Raw genomic sequence first — 15,125 nt, 5'->3', positions numbered from 1 at the left:
AAATTCGAAGAAATGGAGAAGTCTGGGTTAATAAGTTTGAAAAGCAGGTATAATTGGTTTGATTTATGTAAAACAGTTCACGAATGATATTTTAACTTCAGAAGATGCAGTGTTGAAATAGCTCTTTGTCCAGTCTGGGAGCTGCATATTTTGTCCAAGGGGAATTTATTTATTTATTTATTTATTTATTTATTTATTTATTTATTTATTTATTTAATAGGGAGGAGAGAAAGGGAAAGGGGGGGAGCAGGGGAGAGGGAGAGAGAATCTTACCTAGGCTCTAGGACCAGCAAGGAGCCTGATGAGGGGACTCGATCCATGATCCTGATCATGACCTGAGCCAAAATTAAGAATCTGATGCTTAACCAACTGAAACACCCAGGCACCCTTGCAGGGATTCTTTTAAAGGGAATTTTAATGGGAAAAAAATGTAGTTTTACATGTGGAAAGAGAAATAGGGACACATGGTATTTCAAATATTAAATTCTTGATTATGACTGATACTAGGAAAACAAATCGAATAGAACCTGTTTATTTCTAGCAATCAATTTACTGGAACAACTCTGTGAGCTTTTACCAAAAGTAGTGACCGCTGATAGCATCTCGGGAGAAGAGGCTCTGCCAAAGAAAAATGCTGTTGGTTTGAATGTGAAGAACAGAAAGGGGTGATCACAATGGAAATTTTCATAAATTGACAATGATGTTGGAAGTTTCCATGCCAGTGGCAGCTGCAGATTCTGTGCCCTACTCAGTCACCTCAACAACGGACTTGGCGTAGGACTTTAGATATCTAGCCCCCCTGGTTCCTGGCCAGGCCCTGTTGATTGAGGTGTCCATTATTCCCATGGCTCCCAGCATGGCCTTGACATCAGAGCTCTCTCTTCCACTTTGAAGTTAAGTATAGATCTACATCTCTCTTGCTCACATTCTCAGTTGCCTAGGTTATCAATTTTTTAGTGGCGTGTTTATCTTCAGACCACTTACTTCCTTTGGCAGCAGCAAATCCTGCTTAGATCTGCATGATCAATCAGATCAGCAAAGTCATGCTTGCCTTTTTATGGTATTCCAGGATCTTGGCTTGCACATCCTTCAGGAAGGCAAAGCTAAAGACCTTGCTTTGCTTCATCATCTGCTTGGATTGGCTCATATTCAGCCAAAAATCTCCTTCTTCAGTATGTTCTTTACCAAATTCCTGGTCCCACTGCCCTTTGAAATAGACTCTGTTCCATCAGGCCAGTACAACGGAGCTGCTAAGGGAGCCACTGACAAGTAATTCTTGATGTTCTTCATTTGTTTGGCTTTCCACCCAGGAATCAACCTTTTTTACTTTCTTCAGCGTTTACATAATCAACAGATCCCACACTGGCTAGGTTAAGTTTGTTATCATTCAAGTCCTGAAGAAACTGATGCATCATTTTTCCTGCATCGTTAGAGCTGGTTGGTTGTGATGTTCAGTTCATATACATCAGAGGGCTTTTTTTTTAAGATTTTATTTATTTATTAGAAAGAACACATGGTGGGGGAGGGGCAGAGAAAGACAGAGGAGCCATTCCCTGCACAGCAGGAAGCCTGCCTGATGCAGGGCTTGATCCCAGGACTCTGACTGAGATCATTACCTGAGCAGAAGGTAGACACTTAATCAACTGATCCATCCAGGCGCCCGGTTTCTTTGATTCAGTTAAAAAAAAACAAAAAACAAAAAAAACCCGAAAGACTTTTGAAATCCTGACTTTCAACTTGATCTGTTGTAGCCCTTCCTTCTGTCTCTGTGATTTGCGTCAAACTTCCCTCTCATTCTAGAATGATGTAATCTCAAGATCCCTTCATCGCATATGCCAAAACTCTGCTTCTGAATAGTCCAATTTACAGGGTCTGGGGGCCTAGGATTCAGATAGATCTTTCCTTGGGAGACACACTTTAGTCTACTGTCTGCCCTGTGGGCCGTACCTCCTGGTGTCAGGCCTTTGCACAGCCCCCTCTTTTGTACCTGGACGGGATCTGTGGGACTCACTGGTCACCAGTCAAGTGGTGCAAAAGTGACGCCCTGTGATTTCCAAAGCCAGACCAGAAGGGACGCTGCAGTTTACACCTTGGTCTTTTGGAGCCTTCCCTCTCGGTACCCAGGCGCCCCACAAGTCCTACCACCCGCTGGGGGCCTCCCAGGGAGAGGGCCCGAGAAACTAGGGCGTGGGGGTGGGTGCGGCTGAGGCCTGGCGGCCGCACTCCCCACACCAGGGTCGGCCCGCCGCCAACCTGCCTAGCCTCCCGTCAGAGGGCACCGAGGGACCCCACTGAATGCCAGTGGGGCATCGCCGCCGGCGGCCGCGCGATGACGTTGACGCGGTTTTATATCATGGGTCCTTGGCTCCTTACACACACACACCCTCCGTCCTCCACACACCCTCCACACACCCCCTCACACACAGCCTCCCTCCTCCACACACACACCCTCACACACACCCTCCCTCCTCACACACCCCCTCACACCCTCCACACACCCACACCCTCCTTTCTCCACACACCCACACCCTCCACACCCCCTTACACACACCCTCCCTCCTTCACACACACCCTCACACACACCCTCCCTCCTCCACACCCTCCACACACACCCACACCCTCCACACACCCCCACACACACCCTCCCTCCTCCACACCCCCTCACCCTCCCTCCATCACACACACCCACACCCTCCTCCACACACACCCACACCCTCCACACACCCCCTCACACACACCCTCCCTCCTCCACACACCCTCACACCCTCCACACCCCCTTACACACCCCCTCCCTCCTTCACACACGCACCCTCACATCCTCCCTCCACACACACCCTCACACACACCCTCCCTCCTCCACACACCCTCACACACACCCTCCCTCCTCCACACACCCTCCCTCCTCCACACACACACCCTCCCTCCTCCACACACCCCCTCACACACACCCTCCCTCCTCCACACACCCTCCCTCCTCCACACACCCTCCCTCCTCCACACACCCTCACACACACCCTCCCTCCTCCACACACCCTCACACACACCCTCCCTCCTCCACACACCCTCACACACACCCTCCCTCCTCCACACACCCTCACACACACCCTCCCTCCTCCACACACCCTCACACACACCCTCCCTCCTCCACACACCCTCACACACACCCTCCCTCCTCCACACACCCTCCCTCCTCCACACACCCTCACACACACCCTCCCTCCTCCACACACACACCCTCCCTCCTCCACACACCCTCCCTCCTCCACACACCCTCACACACACCCTCCCTCCTCCACACACCCTCCCTCCTCCACACACCCTCCCTCCTCCACACACCCTCACACACACCCTCCCTCCTCCACACACCCTCACACACACCCTCCCTCCTCCACACACCCTCACACACACCCTCCCTCCTCCACACACCCTCCCTCCTCCACACACACACCCTCCCTCCTCCACACACCCTCCCTCCACACACACACGCACACTCTCCTCCCCACAGAGGGTGTGGAGGAGAAACCCGAGGACCCCGTGGAAGGGGCGCTTGCAGAGTCCAGGCGAACAACGTCAACACAAAACCGGGCACCAGCTTTCAGAAATGCCTTTTACAAGTAAACCCTCCTTAAGCATTATTTTCACCTACGAAACTAACTCTTGGAAATACGTTCTTGTTTTGAAAAACCACGAGGAAACACGAGAAAGGCCGCCCCAGCCCCAGCGCAGCCTCGGCCGTCAGTCCGGGGCGCACGCCTCCGCGACCCCGCGGTGTTTACAAACACGCGGCGCCACCCCAGGCAGCCGCTCGGCTGGCTCGCCGCCCGGCCTCACGCCCACGCCTCACGCCCACGCCCGCACACGCTCGAACCGGTCTCACGACCTGCCCCTCGCTTTACGAAGTGTCGTAAATCCCGTTCGCTTCAGCGTCCCCGCGGCGCCACGTACGCCCTCCGGTCCCCAGGCGCAGAGGGGGCGGGGGCGGGGGCGGGGGCGGGGGCCTCGGGCGCCGCGGCGGGGCGGAGGCGGCGCACGGCGATGACGCACGCGGTGCGCCCCAAGACGGCGGCAGCCACGACGCAGGGGAGGGGCGAAGGCTGCGGCAGCGTCCGGCGCGCGCACACGTTGCAGCTTCTCGCTTTCGGCGGGTTCGGAGGGGTTCAGGCGGCCGTCGGGCGCGCTGACGGGCAGCCGCGGACCCGGGGCGATGGCGACGCTCTGTCTGACCGTGAATGCAGGAGACCCTCCGCTGGGTAAGGGGCCGAGGCCGCGGACCCGCGGGGGTTGCATCAGCCCGGGAGGGTGCGGGGCGGGGAAGGTCGCCGGGCCCGGCGTGGCGCAGTGGCGGCCGCGGTCTGGGGCAGTAGGCCCGCCCTCGCCCCGAAGCGGCTCCCGGAGCAGCTGTGCGCCCCGCGCCTCCCGCCCCGCGGCGCGCCGCTCGGCTCCTGACGGCGGCTTCTCGGGCGCGGAGGGAGGCGTGGTGTGAGCCGGGCCCCGCGGGCCCCCGCCGGCCCCCGCCTCGGACCTCTCCCCTCAGCCTGCCCTCCTCCCGCGGGCGTTGGAGATGGCTTGCCCTGCACACCCGAAGCGGCTCGTGGAAACACCGTTCGGCACTTAAAACCCCGGCGTCTTCTCGCCTCCTCTTTGAGCTTTACGCCCTCCCCCCTCGCCCCCTTCCTTAAGCTGCCTCTTCTCAGAAAAGATCTTCCATCCGCTCGACTGACTTTAGGATTCGCGGCGCTCCCGGGGAACGGGGCAGAAGACAGTAGGAGCTGAGCTGAGGTTGCGTTTATTTTTTAATTAGCGGTGGCAGAGTAATCGCTGGGACGCTCGGGTACCCTGCGGCCCCGGGGGTTGCCCTGCTCCACACCCTTGGACGCGCGCCGCGCCGGAGCGCTCGTCGGGTCTGTCACCTTCCTCGTTGCACGTTACATTCTGCTTAGATCTGATTTTTTTTTTCCCTGTGACCGAGGTTCCTGGACATAGATAGCTTAGAATTCCGGCCCCCCCCCTTTTTTTTTTTTTTTTACTTTGGGAACTTACAGAAAAGAATTTAAGTAGTTTGTTAGTCTCCTGGCTGTTAATGTGTATGCATAGTATAGACTCACGAGTGCTTAAAAAAAATTTCTTTTTCTGGAATTTTATTTTTAAGTAAGCTCTGCACCAGACTTGGGCTGCAAGTCAACGGCCAACATCAGGAGTCACCTGCTCTACCGACTAAGCCAGCCAGGCGCCCCCACAAGTACTTTTTTTTTTTTTTTTTTTAATGTGGGAGAAGGGCAGATCTTTATTTTTATTTTTATTATTATTTTTTATTATTTTTTTTCTAATTTTATTTATTTACTCATGAGAGACACAGAGAGAGGCAGAGACACAGGCAGAGGGAGAAGCAGGCTCCATGTAGGGAGCCCGATATTATTTTTAAAGATTTTATTTATTTATTCATGAGAGGGAGATTGAGAGGCAGAGACACAGGCAGAGGGACAAGCAGGCTCCATGCAGGGAACCCGATGTGGGATTCGTTTCCAGGTCTCCAGGATCCCACCCTGGGCGGAAGGCAGGAGCTAAATCACTGAGCCACCCGGGCTGCCCAGGGCAGATCTTTAGATGCAATTGGTCATATAGGCTTGACAAAATTACTCGTTACATTGTCAACTTCGGTGGTGTTCTGAGTCTTTTGGAATAAAACCCACAATTTAATAGCCATTTTAAATACTTTAGAGATGGTAAGGTTTTAGCATATTGGCTCCAGTAATTATGGGCTAACCTCACACACATCAATAAACTCTAAAAGAAATGGGCTTGCTCTTTGGGCTGGAAAGCACTAGGCAATGTGGTCTCGTAGTTAAAAGCGAAAACATTTGGTTCCTGGAGACCTGCGTCCAGTCCTGGTTGCCGAGCCATGGCAGGTTCCGTGTTTGGCTTCTCCCACCATTCCCTTGACTAAGAAAGGAGGAATAGATTTTTATCTACCTAGGGTTGGTTGCCAGAAGTAAATGAGACTGTAGGCAAAATTTCTGACACATTTTAGATATTCCATAGCTGTAGTTTTTACTAGTATTACTTAGAAAATCCCCCATTTCCTTAGTGCATTAATAGAACGCGGGGTCCCATTCTGACTGTTCTGGAGGAGGATTATAAAGAAATTTATTGTCATTTTGAGCTGTAGACCAGTTACAGAATATATGTATGTTTGTTTCTCCTCTCCTTTTTTAATTCGTCCCACTGTTTGATTAAAATATACACGTTTAAATCAGTACAATTGGAGGAAGTCTTTAGAGAAAGAGATTGCATTACTGGAATTTCCCTGTTTTACATGCATTCAGCATGTGAAGTTTTTTTTTTTTAATCTTAAAATAATTTCAAATTTAAAAGGTGCAAGGATAGAACAAAGTACATGTTTCCTTCTGTACCACTGGAGAGCATACTGCAGATAATGATGCTTCAACATCAGGAATCCGCCAATGTTAACAGCTCTCAAGCAAGGAAACTCTTTATGTGACTTGACAGGACCATCAAAATCAGGAAGTACACATTGATACCATTCTTCCATTTAATGTACAGACCCTATTCACATCCCAACACTAATTGTTCCAGCAACACTCTCCTTAGTACAGGGATCAAAATCCAGAATCATGGCTTTGCACCTAGTTGTCATGTCTCTCCCGTTTCTTTCATTCTGTAATGTTTCTTCAATCTTTCCTTGGCTTTCATAGCTTTGACCTCTCTGAAGACTAAAGACCACTTACTTGAATGTTCTGATCAGATCGTTTGATGTTTTCTTATGGTTATATTCAGCTACGCATCTTTGGCAAGAGTAATAAAGTGGTTCATTATTCTTCATTGCAATCCATTAACTGATGCATGAATTTGATTTTTCCTGTTACTGATGATCTAACCTCGATTACTTAAGATGGTGTCAGCCAGCTTTACACACTGCAAAGTTTTGCCTTTGCATTTACCAGGCATTTTGTGGAGAGATGCTTTGGGACCATATCCACATTCCACTCAGACCTTCCTTTACTGGTTTCTGCATCCATTGATGCTTCCTGCTTAACTTGATTATTATTAAGATGATGCCAAAAGATGACCTTCCGATTCTGCTTTTTTTTCTACATGTATTAGTTGGCATTTTTCTGTCAGAACATATTTTCCTTTACCATTAAAAAAATTCATAACAAAATGTACTCCGGTTATGGTGTGTATTATTTACTTTTATCCTTTAATGTTAAAATTTTATTTTAAAAAATTAGTCTTGTTGAGTTATAACGTGCATTTACTAAACTTTGCTAATTTAAAATTGGCAAATATGTACAATAACCACTGCAATAATGACAGAATATTTCTCATTTTGGAAAGTTCCCTTCTGCCCCTTTGCAGTCAGTTCCCTTTCCCTATCTCTGGTCCCTGATAGCCACTGATCTGCTTTCTGTCACTATTGTTTTGTTTTTTCTAGAATTTTACATACATTGAATCATATCATGTATATTCTTTTGTATCTAGGTTAATGTTTTGGGATTCATCTATCTTGTTGCCTGTAACACCACTTCATACTCTTTATTTGCCAGTAGAATTTCATTGTAAGGATACACTACAACTAGTATCATTTACATTAGCAGTTACATTGCTACTGTTTGCCAGTGGGAGCCCCTCCAGGTTGGCCTCTGAGTCATTCTGGCATATCTGTTTGAGTATTTGCTTTCTGGCACAAAATTTTCTAGGTCTGTCTTGTACTTTCCCTGCCACAGCCCTGTTTCCAGTGGAGCTTGATATTTAGAAATCAGTATCTGGGTGCTGGTGGTCTGTGTTAACCAAATTTAAAGGGTAAAGGATTAATGAATCGATTTAGGGTATTTAGTAAGTGTTGAGAAGCAGATTATAAAGTGTTTTAGAGTTTGACTTCTGGACTGCCTTAGGCTTGCATTCAGTTCCTCAGTGCCACATATTTAGTCAAGGATTTTGGGTTCATTATTTAATCTTTACAAGCTTCAATTTCCTCTTCTGTAAAACAGAGATAAAGATGTCTACCTCTTAAGATCACTACAAAGATTAAGAATTATAATAAGGTTGTAAAACAATTTAGCATGATGCCTGGTAATCACTCAGATGCTATAAACAATAGTTTTTAAACAAGGCATTATTCTCATTTCTTGTCTCCTGTGGGAGGAAAAGATTTATTTCAAGACCCTTAAGTGGAAGCTGAACATACTCAAAATTAGCTGGACTATGCTAGTGAATAGTTTCTGATATATTATTTCTCCAAGACTAGAAGGTTATCCTTTCTGTTTATAGACTACTGGGGAAAAAGTTTACTTCTTGCAGGACTTAATAATGACTTGTTGAGTCATTCTTACTGCTTTATGATTCAAGTTTTTTTTTCTTTTTTTTTTATGATTCAAGTTTTAAGTACTACATTGTTAATAAAAATCTTTTCATCTCATTACTTTTAGGAGCTTTGCTGGCTGTAGAACATGTGAAAGACAACATCAGCATTTCTGTTGAAGAAGGGAAAGAGAATATTCTTCATGTGTCTGAGTAGGTACTTTTATATTTGTTTTCAGTACTGAACAGCATTTTTTAAATATTCAGAATTCAGTGTTCTCTGTTTGATATGCTAGTTGGTAGATTGTAGAGAGAAGTATGCTTTTTTCCCTCATTCTTAAAAGAAGCATATCCAGATACTTGTATTTGTCAGCAAGCTATCTGATCCCACTTAAAATCTAAAAGGAACTAGAGATGTACAGAAAGTTTTTTTTTTTCTTTTTACTTCTCTGTTTTCGCAGCATTCTTTTTTTTTAAAAAAGATTTATTTATTTATTCGTGAGAAGCACACAGAGAGAGAGAGAGAGAGGCAGAGACACAGGCAGAGGGAGAAGCAGGCTCCATGCAAGGAGCCCGATGTGGGACTCGATCCCGGGTCTCTAGGATCACACCCTGGGCTGCAGGCGGCGCTAAACCGCTGCGCCACCGGGGCTGCCCTTTTCACAGCATTCTACAATGAGCATATATTGTATGTTTTTGATGTATGGAAGATTAAACGTCTTTTTTTTCTGGAACCCACTGAGAAGAATAAAAAAGAACTGGAATAGGAGATATTATTAATCTTAATTTTAGTTTATTTATTTATTTATTTTTTTAATTTTAGTTTAATGAAACAAATAGGCACAACCTGGTTTCAGATTCTTTTTTTTTTTTTTTAAATTTTTTTTATAAATTTATTTATGATAGTCACAGAGAGAAAGAGAGAGAGAGAGGCAGAGACATAGGCAGAGGGAGAAGCAGGCTCCAGGCACCGGGAGCCCGACGTGGGATTCGATCCCGGGTCTCCAGGATCACGCCCTGGGCCAAAGGCAAGCGCCAAACTGCTGTGCCACCCAGGGATCCCCTCAGATTCTTTTAAGAATACTTTACCACGTGGTAAAATCTGAACCAAATTAAAAGAAGTTTTCAAGGGTATTCTCGAGCAGGATACAGATTTGAAATGTGTTTAAAAGATCAATAATAATAAAAAAAAAGATCAATAATAAACTGACAAAAAGACTTACATTGAGAAAGGGGCAAGATCCACAAAAACACATACTCAGACACACTCTTCTACTCTCCATCTTCCCCTTCCTCCCACTGTAGTTGTATCATAATTTTTTTTTTTTTTTTAAGATTTTTATATTTATTCATGACAGAGAGAAAGGCAGAGACACAGGCAGAGGGAGAAGCAGGCTCCATGCAGGGAGTCTGATATGGGACTCGATCCTTGGACTCCAGGATCACACCCCAGGCCCAAGGCGGCGCTAAACCGCTGAGCCACCGGGGCTGCCCCTGTATCATAATTTTGGTTCCACTGCCGTTCAGTGTTTACACTGTAATGACCCCGTAAGTTTTATTCACTGCTGAGCCACATACTATGATTAGTTTGTGTATACAACTTTTACTTTTCCATGGAATAATTGTTTGTTTGCTTTGTTCTCTTCTAAAACCTCTCTGATTCCTGATCTTTTTTATATTACTTCAGTAGTTTGTAGGAATATTTTCTTGTGATTCAGTATTCTGAAATTTCACAGTAATATGCTCTGGTATGGGTCTGTTTTGTTGTTGTTAAGATTTTATTTTTAAGTAATCTCTACATCTGGTGTGGAGTTTGAACTCACAACCCCGAGATCAAGAGTCACCTGTTCTATTGACTGAGCCAGCCACATGCCCTATGTGGGTCTATTTTTAATCTGTTTCACTGGGTACTTGGTCCCCTTTGAATGTGAAAATTTGGAGAACCTTCTTTTTTGGAAAATTTAAAAAATTTTATCTTTGATGTTTTTTTCTTCCTTTTTCTGATCTTAAATGGATGTTGGGATTAAGTATCACCTTCATTATCCATCTATTTTTTCTTTACTTTCTGGAGAGTTCTTCACTTTATCATCCTGTTTTTTTTTTTTTTTTTCCTAACTGAGCTTTCTATCTCTGCTATTATATTTTTAGTATTTAAGAGTGTTTTTTTTTTTAATTTTTTGAGTACTGCTTTTACAGTATCCTGTTCTTGTTTTATGACTGCAATATATTTTTCATTGTTTAAAGGAAATTTATTTATTTACTTTTTAAATTTTCTTTCCCTTAATTTGTCCAAGTTGTATTTTCCATGTGTTTATTTTGGTTACTATCTTTCAAGTTAAAAGCTTCCTTCAAATATTTGATAACTCCTGATGACCTCCTCAGATTTTGATTGGAATTTAAAGCTGTTTACAAGTTCTGACCTTACATCTGACAAAGATGTGTTAGCTTTGAGCATACTTTGGGATGGACTGAGCATCAGAGCGAACTTCTGATGTTATATCCTTAGTTATTTCTTCTTAGACCAATCAGATTATTCAGTGAAGACTTTCAGTCTCCTGTTTGGAAGGTAAAGAATTGATGCCAGAACAATTTGAGAGCTGAGGGTGGGAAGAAGGCTAGGGATCTCAGCATCTGGTATGTATACACACACATTCATTCTCCCAGTTACCTGCATAACCCAGCTCACAGCTATGCCAGATTTCCCCCAGTTGAGAGACCCTTTGTTTTACTCCTTAGAAAATAAAGCTTCAGTTTTTGCCAAGATTGAGTAAGGGGAGCAGTTGAGCAAAGCAGAATAGGGTCTGATGGATTCTGTTTCCCACTCCTTAGACTTTCCACCACCCCTCCTTGTTTTAGCCCCAGTTCACTCTCACGTCCATTGATTCATGTCTTCCATGGATTCTAAAATTCAGGTTGGTTGGTTTTCAGCTTTGTCCACTGCCCACTTAAAATCCAGTTTCTTCAGACCTGTTGAATCCATCTGCTGTCTAGCTTCTTTTTTTTTTTGTCTAGCTTCTTAAACTGTATTGTTACTGTTTCTTCTCCTTAGTCTCTTTTTCCTTATGGGTGTGTGTCTTTTAAAAAAATAAATTTGGGGGTAGCCTGGGTGGCTCAGCGGTTTAGTGCCGCCTTCACCCAGGGCGTGATCCTGGAGGCCCAAGATTGAGTCCCACATCGGGCTTCCTGCATGGAGCCGCTTCTCCCTCTGCCTGTGTCTCTGCCTCTCTCTCTGTCTCTGTCTCTGTATCATGAATAAATAAATAAAATCTTTAAAAACAAGTAATTTTTTACAGAACAATTTTGATGGGATTTGATCTGTACTGTACCTGGAAGTTGATGCAACCAGCCTCTATGAGTGTATATCCTTGACTTCTCTCCTTTGATTTATTTTAAATCACTGTTCTTGCTACCCCAGTTATATTTTCATATTTTCACCATTGAATAAATAGAAGGACAAAGCTTTATAGATAGTTCACTCTGAACTGAATTGTTGAATTTAGCTGAACATTCAGAACAGAATAAATTAGATTTTTTTTAACTGTAGTGGTAAATACATGGTAAACATAAGGTTTATATTTTTATAGTTCTTTGTAAGTCTCATAACTCCTACTGATTTGCTAGAGCTATGGTAATATTTTATCTCATGCTTATGTTCTAGGAATGTGGTATTCACAGACATAAATTCCATACTTCGCTACTTGGCTCGAGTTGCAACCACAACTGGGCTCTATGGCTCGAACCTTCTGGAACATACTGAGGTAAGAAATGAATTTTTCCTTAGGTTTGTTTTGCTTTGATTTATGCTTCTGTTCTTCTGGGAATTTTATTTTATTGTTGGCTTATGTGCTATTATTCTGTGTAAGGATATTAATGGAGTTTAGTGATAGACCTGGCTAAGAAAGTCTCCTCTTTTTTTAATTTTCAGAGGAAAAAATCAAACCTCATAGCTCCTAAGTTTGAACTTTTTTTCCCCCCTCTAAGTTTGAACTTTAAATCCCATACAAGCTGTCTGGTTGTGTCAGTGAGTACTGTCTTCTTCCTAGATTCCTGGAGTTTCAAAGCTGGATATGACTGTGTAGATCATCTTCTGCAACTCCCTTAACTTTACAGATGAGGCAGCAGGCCTAGACAAGTTAAGAGGTTTTCCCAGGGTCACACTCATAGTTTGGATCTCCTTTTCCTTTCTAGGTATATACTCTAATTACAGCAGCTGTAGATTAACTTCCAGTAGTCTGTTTCCAGTTACTTGTTTGTATTCAGCTCCAAGTCTCCTGAATTTTATAAAATTAAATATATAAGGAATAGTTTCCTAGGTATTTACTTTTAAATTTTGCAGGTGGATGAATCTGTTTGGCTAGGAATCACCTATTTGTTTTGATTAAGTGGGTTATTCCTTCCTGCTGCCAGTTCTCAAATCTTTTTTCTTTTTCTTACCTGAAGTGCCCCTCTGTATCTCTGCAGAAAACAAAAAACCCACAGAACTAGAGCAATGAAATTTGTTTTTTAAAATGCCAATTTAGATCTCAGGTAAATTAAATGCACATAATGGCAAATTCTATAATTTGAGGTAAGATAGGCATGGTTCTGAGGTCATTTGCTTAAATCTAAACCTTGAGGTGTGCATTTCTTTTCTATTATGTCCACAGATTGATCACTGGTTGGAGTTTAGTGCTACAAAATTGTCTTCATGTAATTTGTTTACTTCTGCAATCAACGAGCTCAATCATTGCCTATCTCTGAGAACATACTTAGTTGGAAATTCCTTGAGCTTAGCAGATTTATGTGTTTGGGCCACCCTAAAAGGTATCAGTTATTCTTTCTGAAGAATGCTCTCTTTTTATTACTTGATATTTTGCTGAATATGTATGCATATTTCTACATATATACATATGTATATATCTGTGTATGTGTGAGAGAGAGAGAGGGTGGGTTGTGTATATAGAAAGAGAATCATTTAGGACTTCCTTGGAAACAGATGACTGCCTTGGCTGTTTTATTCCTGTCCAGGTACAGGAATTCCCAATCCTTTGCTGTCACAAGAGGTCATCTCTCTCTCACTAACCCAGCTCCCTTCTGCTTGTAAAGCTGACCTTGGTCCTGCTTAAAGAAGCCCTTATCCCATTTTTATCAGCACCTCTCCTGTCTCAGCCATTCCTTTATTCCAGGCATTGTTGTCTCTGATTACTTGATAGGGGTGTCTGTATGTTTGAGGAATGGTGTGGAGTGTTTCCTCTTGGAGGTCACAAAATTTTTTTTTTTTTTTTTTAAGATTTTATTTATTTATTCATGATAGACATAGAGAGGCAGAGGGAGAAGCAGGCTCCATGCGGGACCCAATCCCGGGACTCTAGGATCGCGCCCTGGGCCAAAGGCAGGCGCTAAACTGCTGAGCCACCCAGAGATCCCATGAATTCTTTTTTCTATGACTTGTTGGCAACAGGATGAGATTATAGGATTGATGAGAGATATAAACAGGACTTGAATTTTGTTAATTTTCTTTAAAAAAATAAAAAGCAAAAGTGCCAGATTTTATCATTCTTTAAATCTGCGTTTTATGGTTTGTTTTTTTTAATGTTGTGTATACTATTTTTGTGGCTAAAACTTCTCCAAACTCAATTACATTGTTAATAATAACCAACATAAAATGAAGGTCTTTTCTGATTAGATGTTTTCATGTATAGGTTTGATATTTTTGTCTTTTTTAAAATTTTTGACTTAAATATTCATGAAAGGAAGATAATATCTTAAGGATGTAACTTTGTGATATTAAAGAATTAAATTTTCCTTCAGTGCCTGCTTTTGATATTACTTCTGAAGAAATGAGCTCCATCTTGATCTTGATTTCTATTTTTTTTTCTAGTTGACCTACTTAAAGCCTTTCCTTCATTGTGAGATATGGTATTGTCCTTATACTGGGGGTGTGGTGGTGGTGAGGGCAGGATGTAATATTCACTTCAGTGAGTTGAACTGCAGAAATATTTTTAACTTACTTTTGTCCTGTAAAGCATATTAAAGTATTAGAAAACATTTAAATGTATACCTAGATTGTAAATTTTTTATTATAGAAGCACATCTTTTTTTTTTTTTTTCCTTTTAAAGTCGGCTCCATGCCCAACATGGGGCTTGGACTGAAGACCCTGGGATTAAGAGTCATATGCTCTATGGACTGAGCCAGCCAGGCACACCTATGGAAGCACAACTTTAGGCCATCTCATTTACTTAAATTATTTTATTTATTTATTTATTTATTTATTTATTTACTTAATTTATGATAGTCACAGAGAGAGAGAGAGGCAAAGACACAGGCAGAGGGAGAAGCAGGCTCCATGCACCGGGAGCCCGACGTGGGATTCGATCCCGGGTCTCCAGGATTGCGCCCTGGGCCAAAGGCAGGCGCCAAACCGCTGCGCCACCCAGGGATCCCTCATTTACTTAAATTAACCACAGCTAGAACTTTGCTTATAAAGTTGTGGATTTATTGAATGGTTTTAAAATTATATTTGTTATTAGGAAATGCTGCATGGCAGGAACAGTTGAAACAGAACAAAGCTCCAGTGCACATAAAACGCTGGTTTGGCTTTCTCGAAGCCCAGCAGGCCTTCCAGTCTGTAGGTACCAAGTGGAACATTTCAGCGACCAAAGCTAAAGTGGTAAGCTTTTTTAATGCTGATATCTTAGTCTGTTTGAGACCGTAGAACAGAATAGAAAATTATTCCTATTCGTAGTTAATTTTTTTTCATATGTGAAAAGGAATCTTTTTGGAAAGAACTTCAGAATCTGTTAAGTCTTGGCTTCCTTTAACTGTT

General features: G+C 43.4%; 1 protein-coding gene across 2 annotated transcripts in view; it reads left to right on the top strand.

Annotated features, from left to right (window-relative positions):
* The first annotated feature begins 4,039 nt into the window (after window positions 1–4,039).
* Window positions 4,040–15,125, top strand: part of EPRS1 (glutamyl-prolyl-tRNA synthetase 1) — a 68,830-nt gene continuing 57,744 nt past the window's right edge. For both annotated transcript variants that reach the window (XM_025420979.3, XM_025420978.3), the window contains exons 1-5: window positions 4,040–4,250; window positions 8,448–8,532; window positions 11,978–12,077; window positions 12,966–13,122; window positions 14,830–14,969. In XM_025420979.3, the coding sequence (XP_025276764.1) occupies window positions 4,205–4,250; window positions 8,448–8,532; window positions 11,978–12,077; window positions 12,966–13,122; window positions 14,830–14,969 (528 nt within the window). In that variant the 5' untranslated portion in view covers window positions 4,040–4,204. The remainder of the gene's footprint in view (window positions 4,251–8,447; window positions 8,533–11,977; window positions 12,078–12,965; window positions 13,123–14,829; window positions 14,970–15,125) is intronic.

The sequence above is a fragment of the Canis lupus genome, chromosome 38, assembly GCF_003254725.2.
Source record: "Canis lupus dingo isolate Sandy chromosome 38, ASM325472v2, whole genome shotgun sequence".
In the NCBI taxonomy this organism is placed as follows: domain Eukaryota; kingdom Metazoa; phylum Chordata; class Mammalia; order Carnivora; family Canidae; genus Canis; species Canis lupus.
This window is presented reverse-complemented; position numbering and strand designations above follow the sequence as displayed.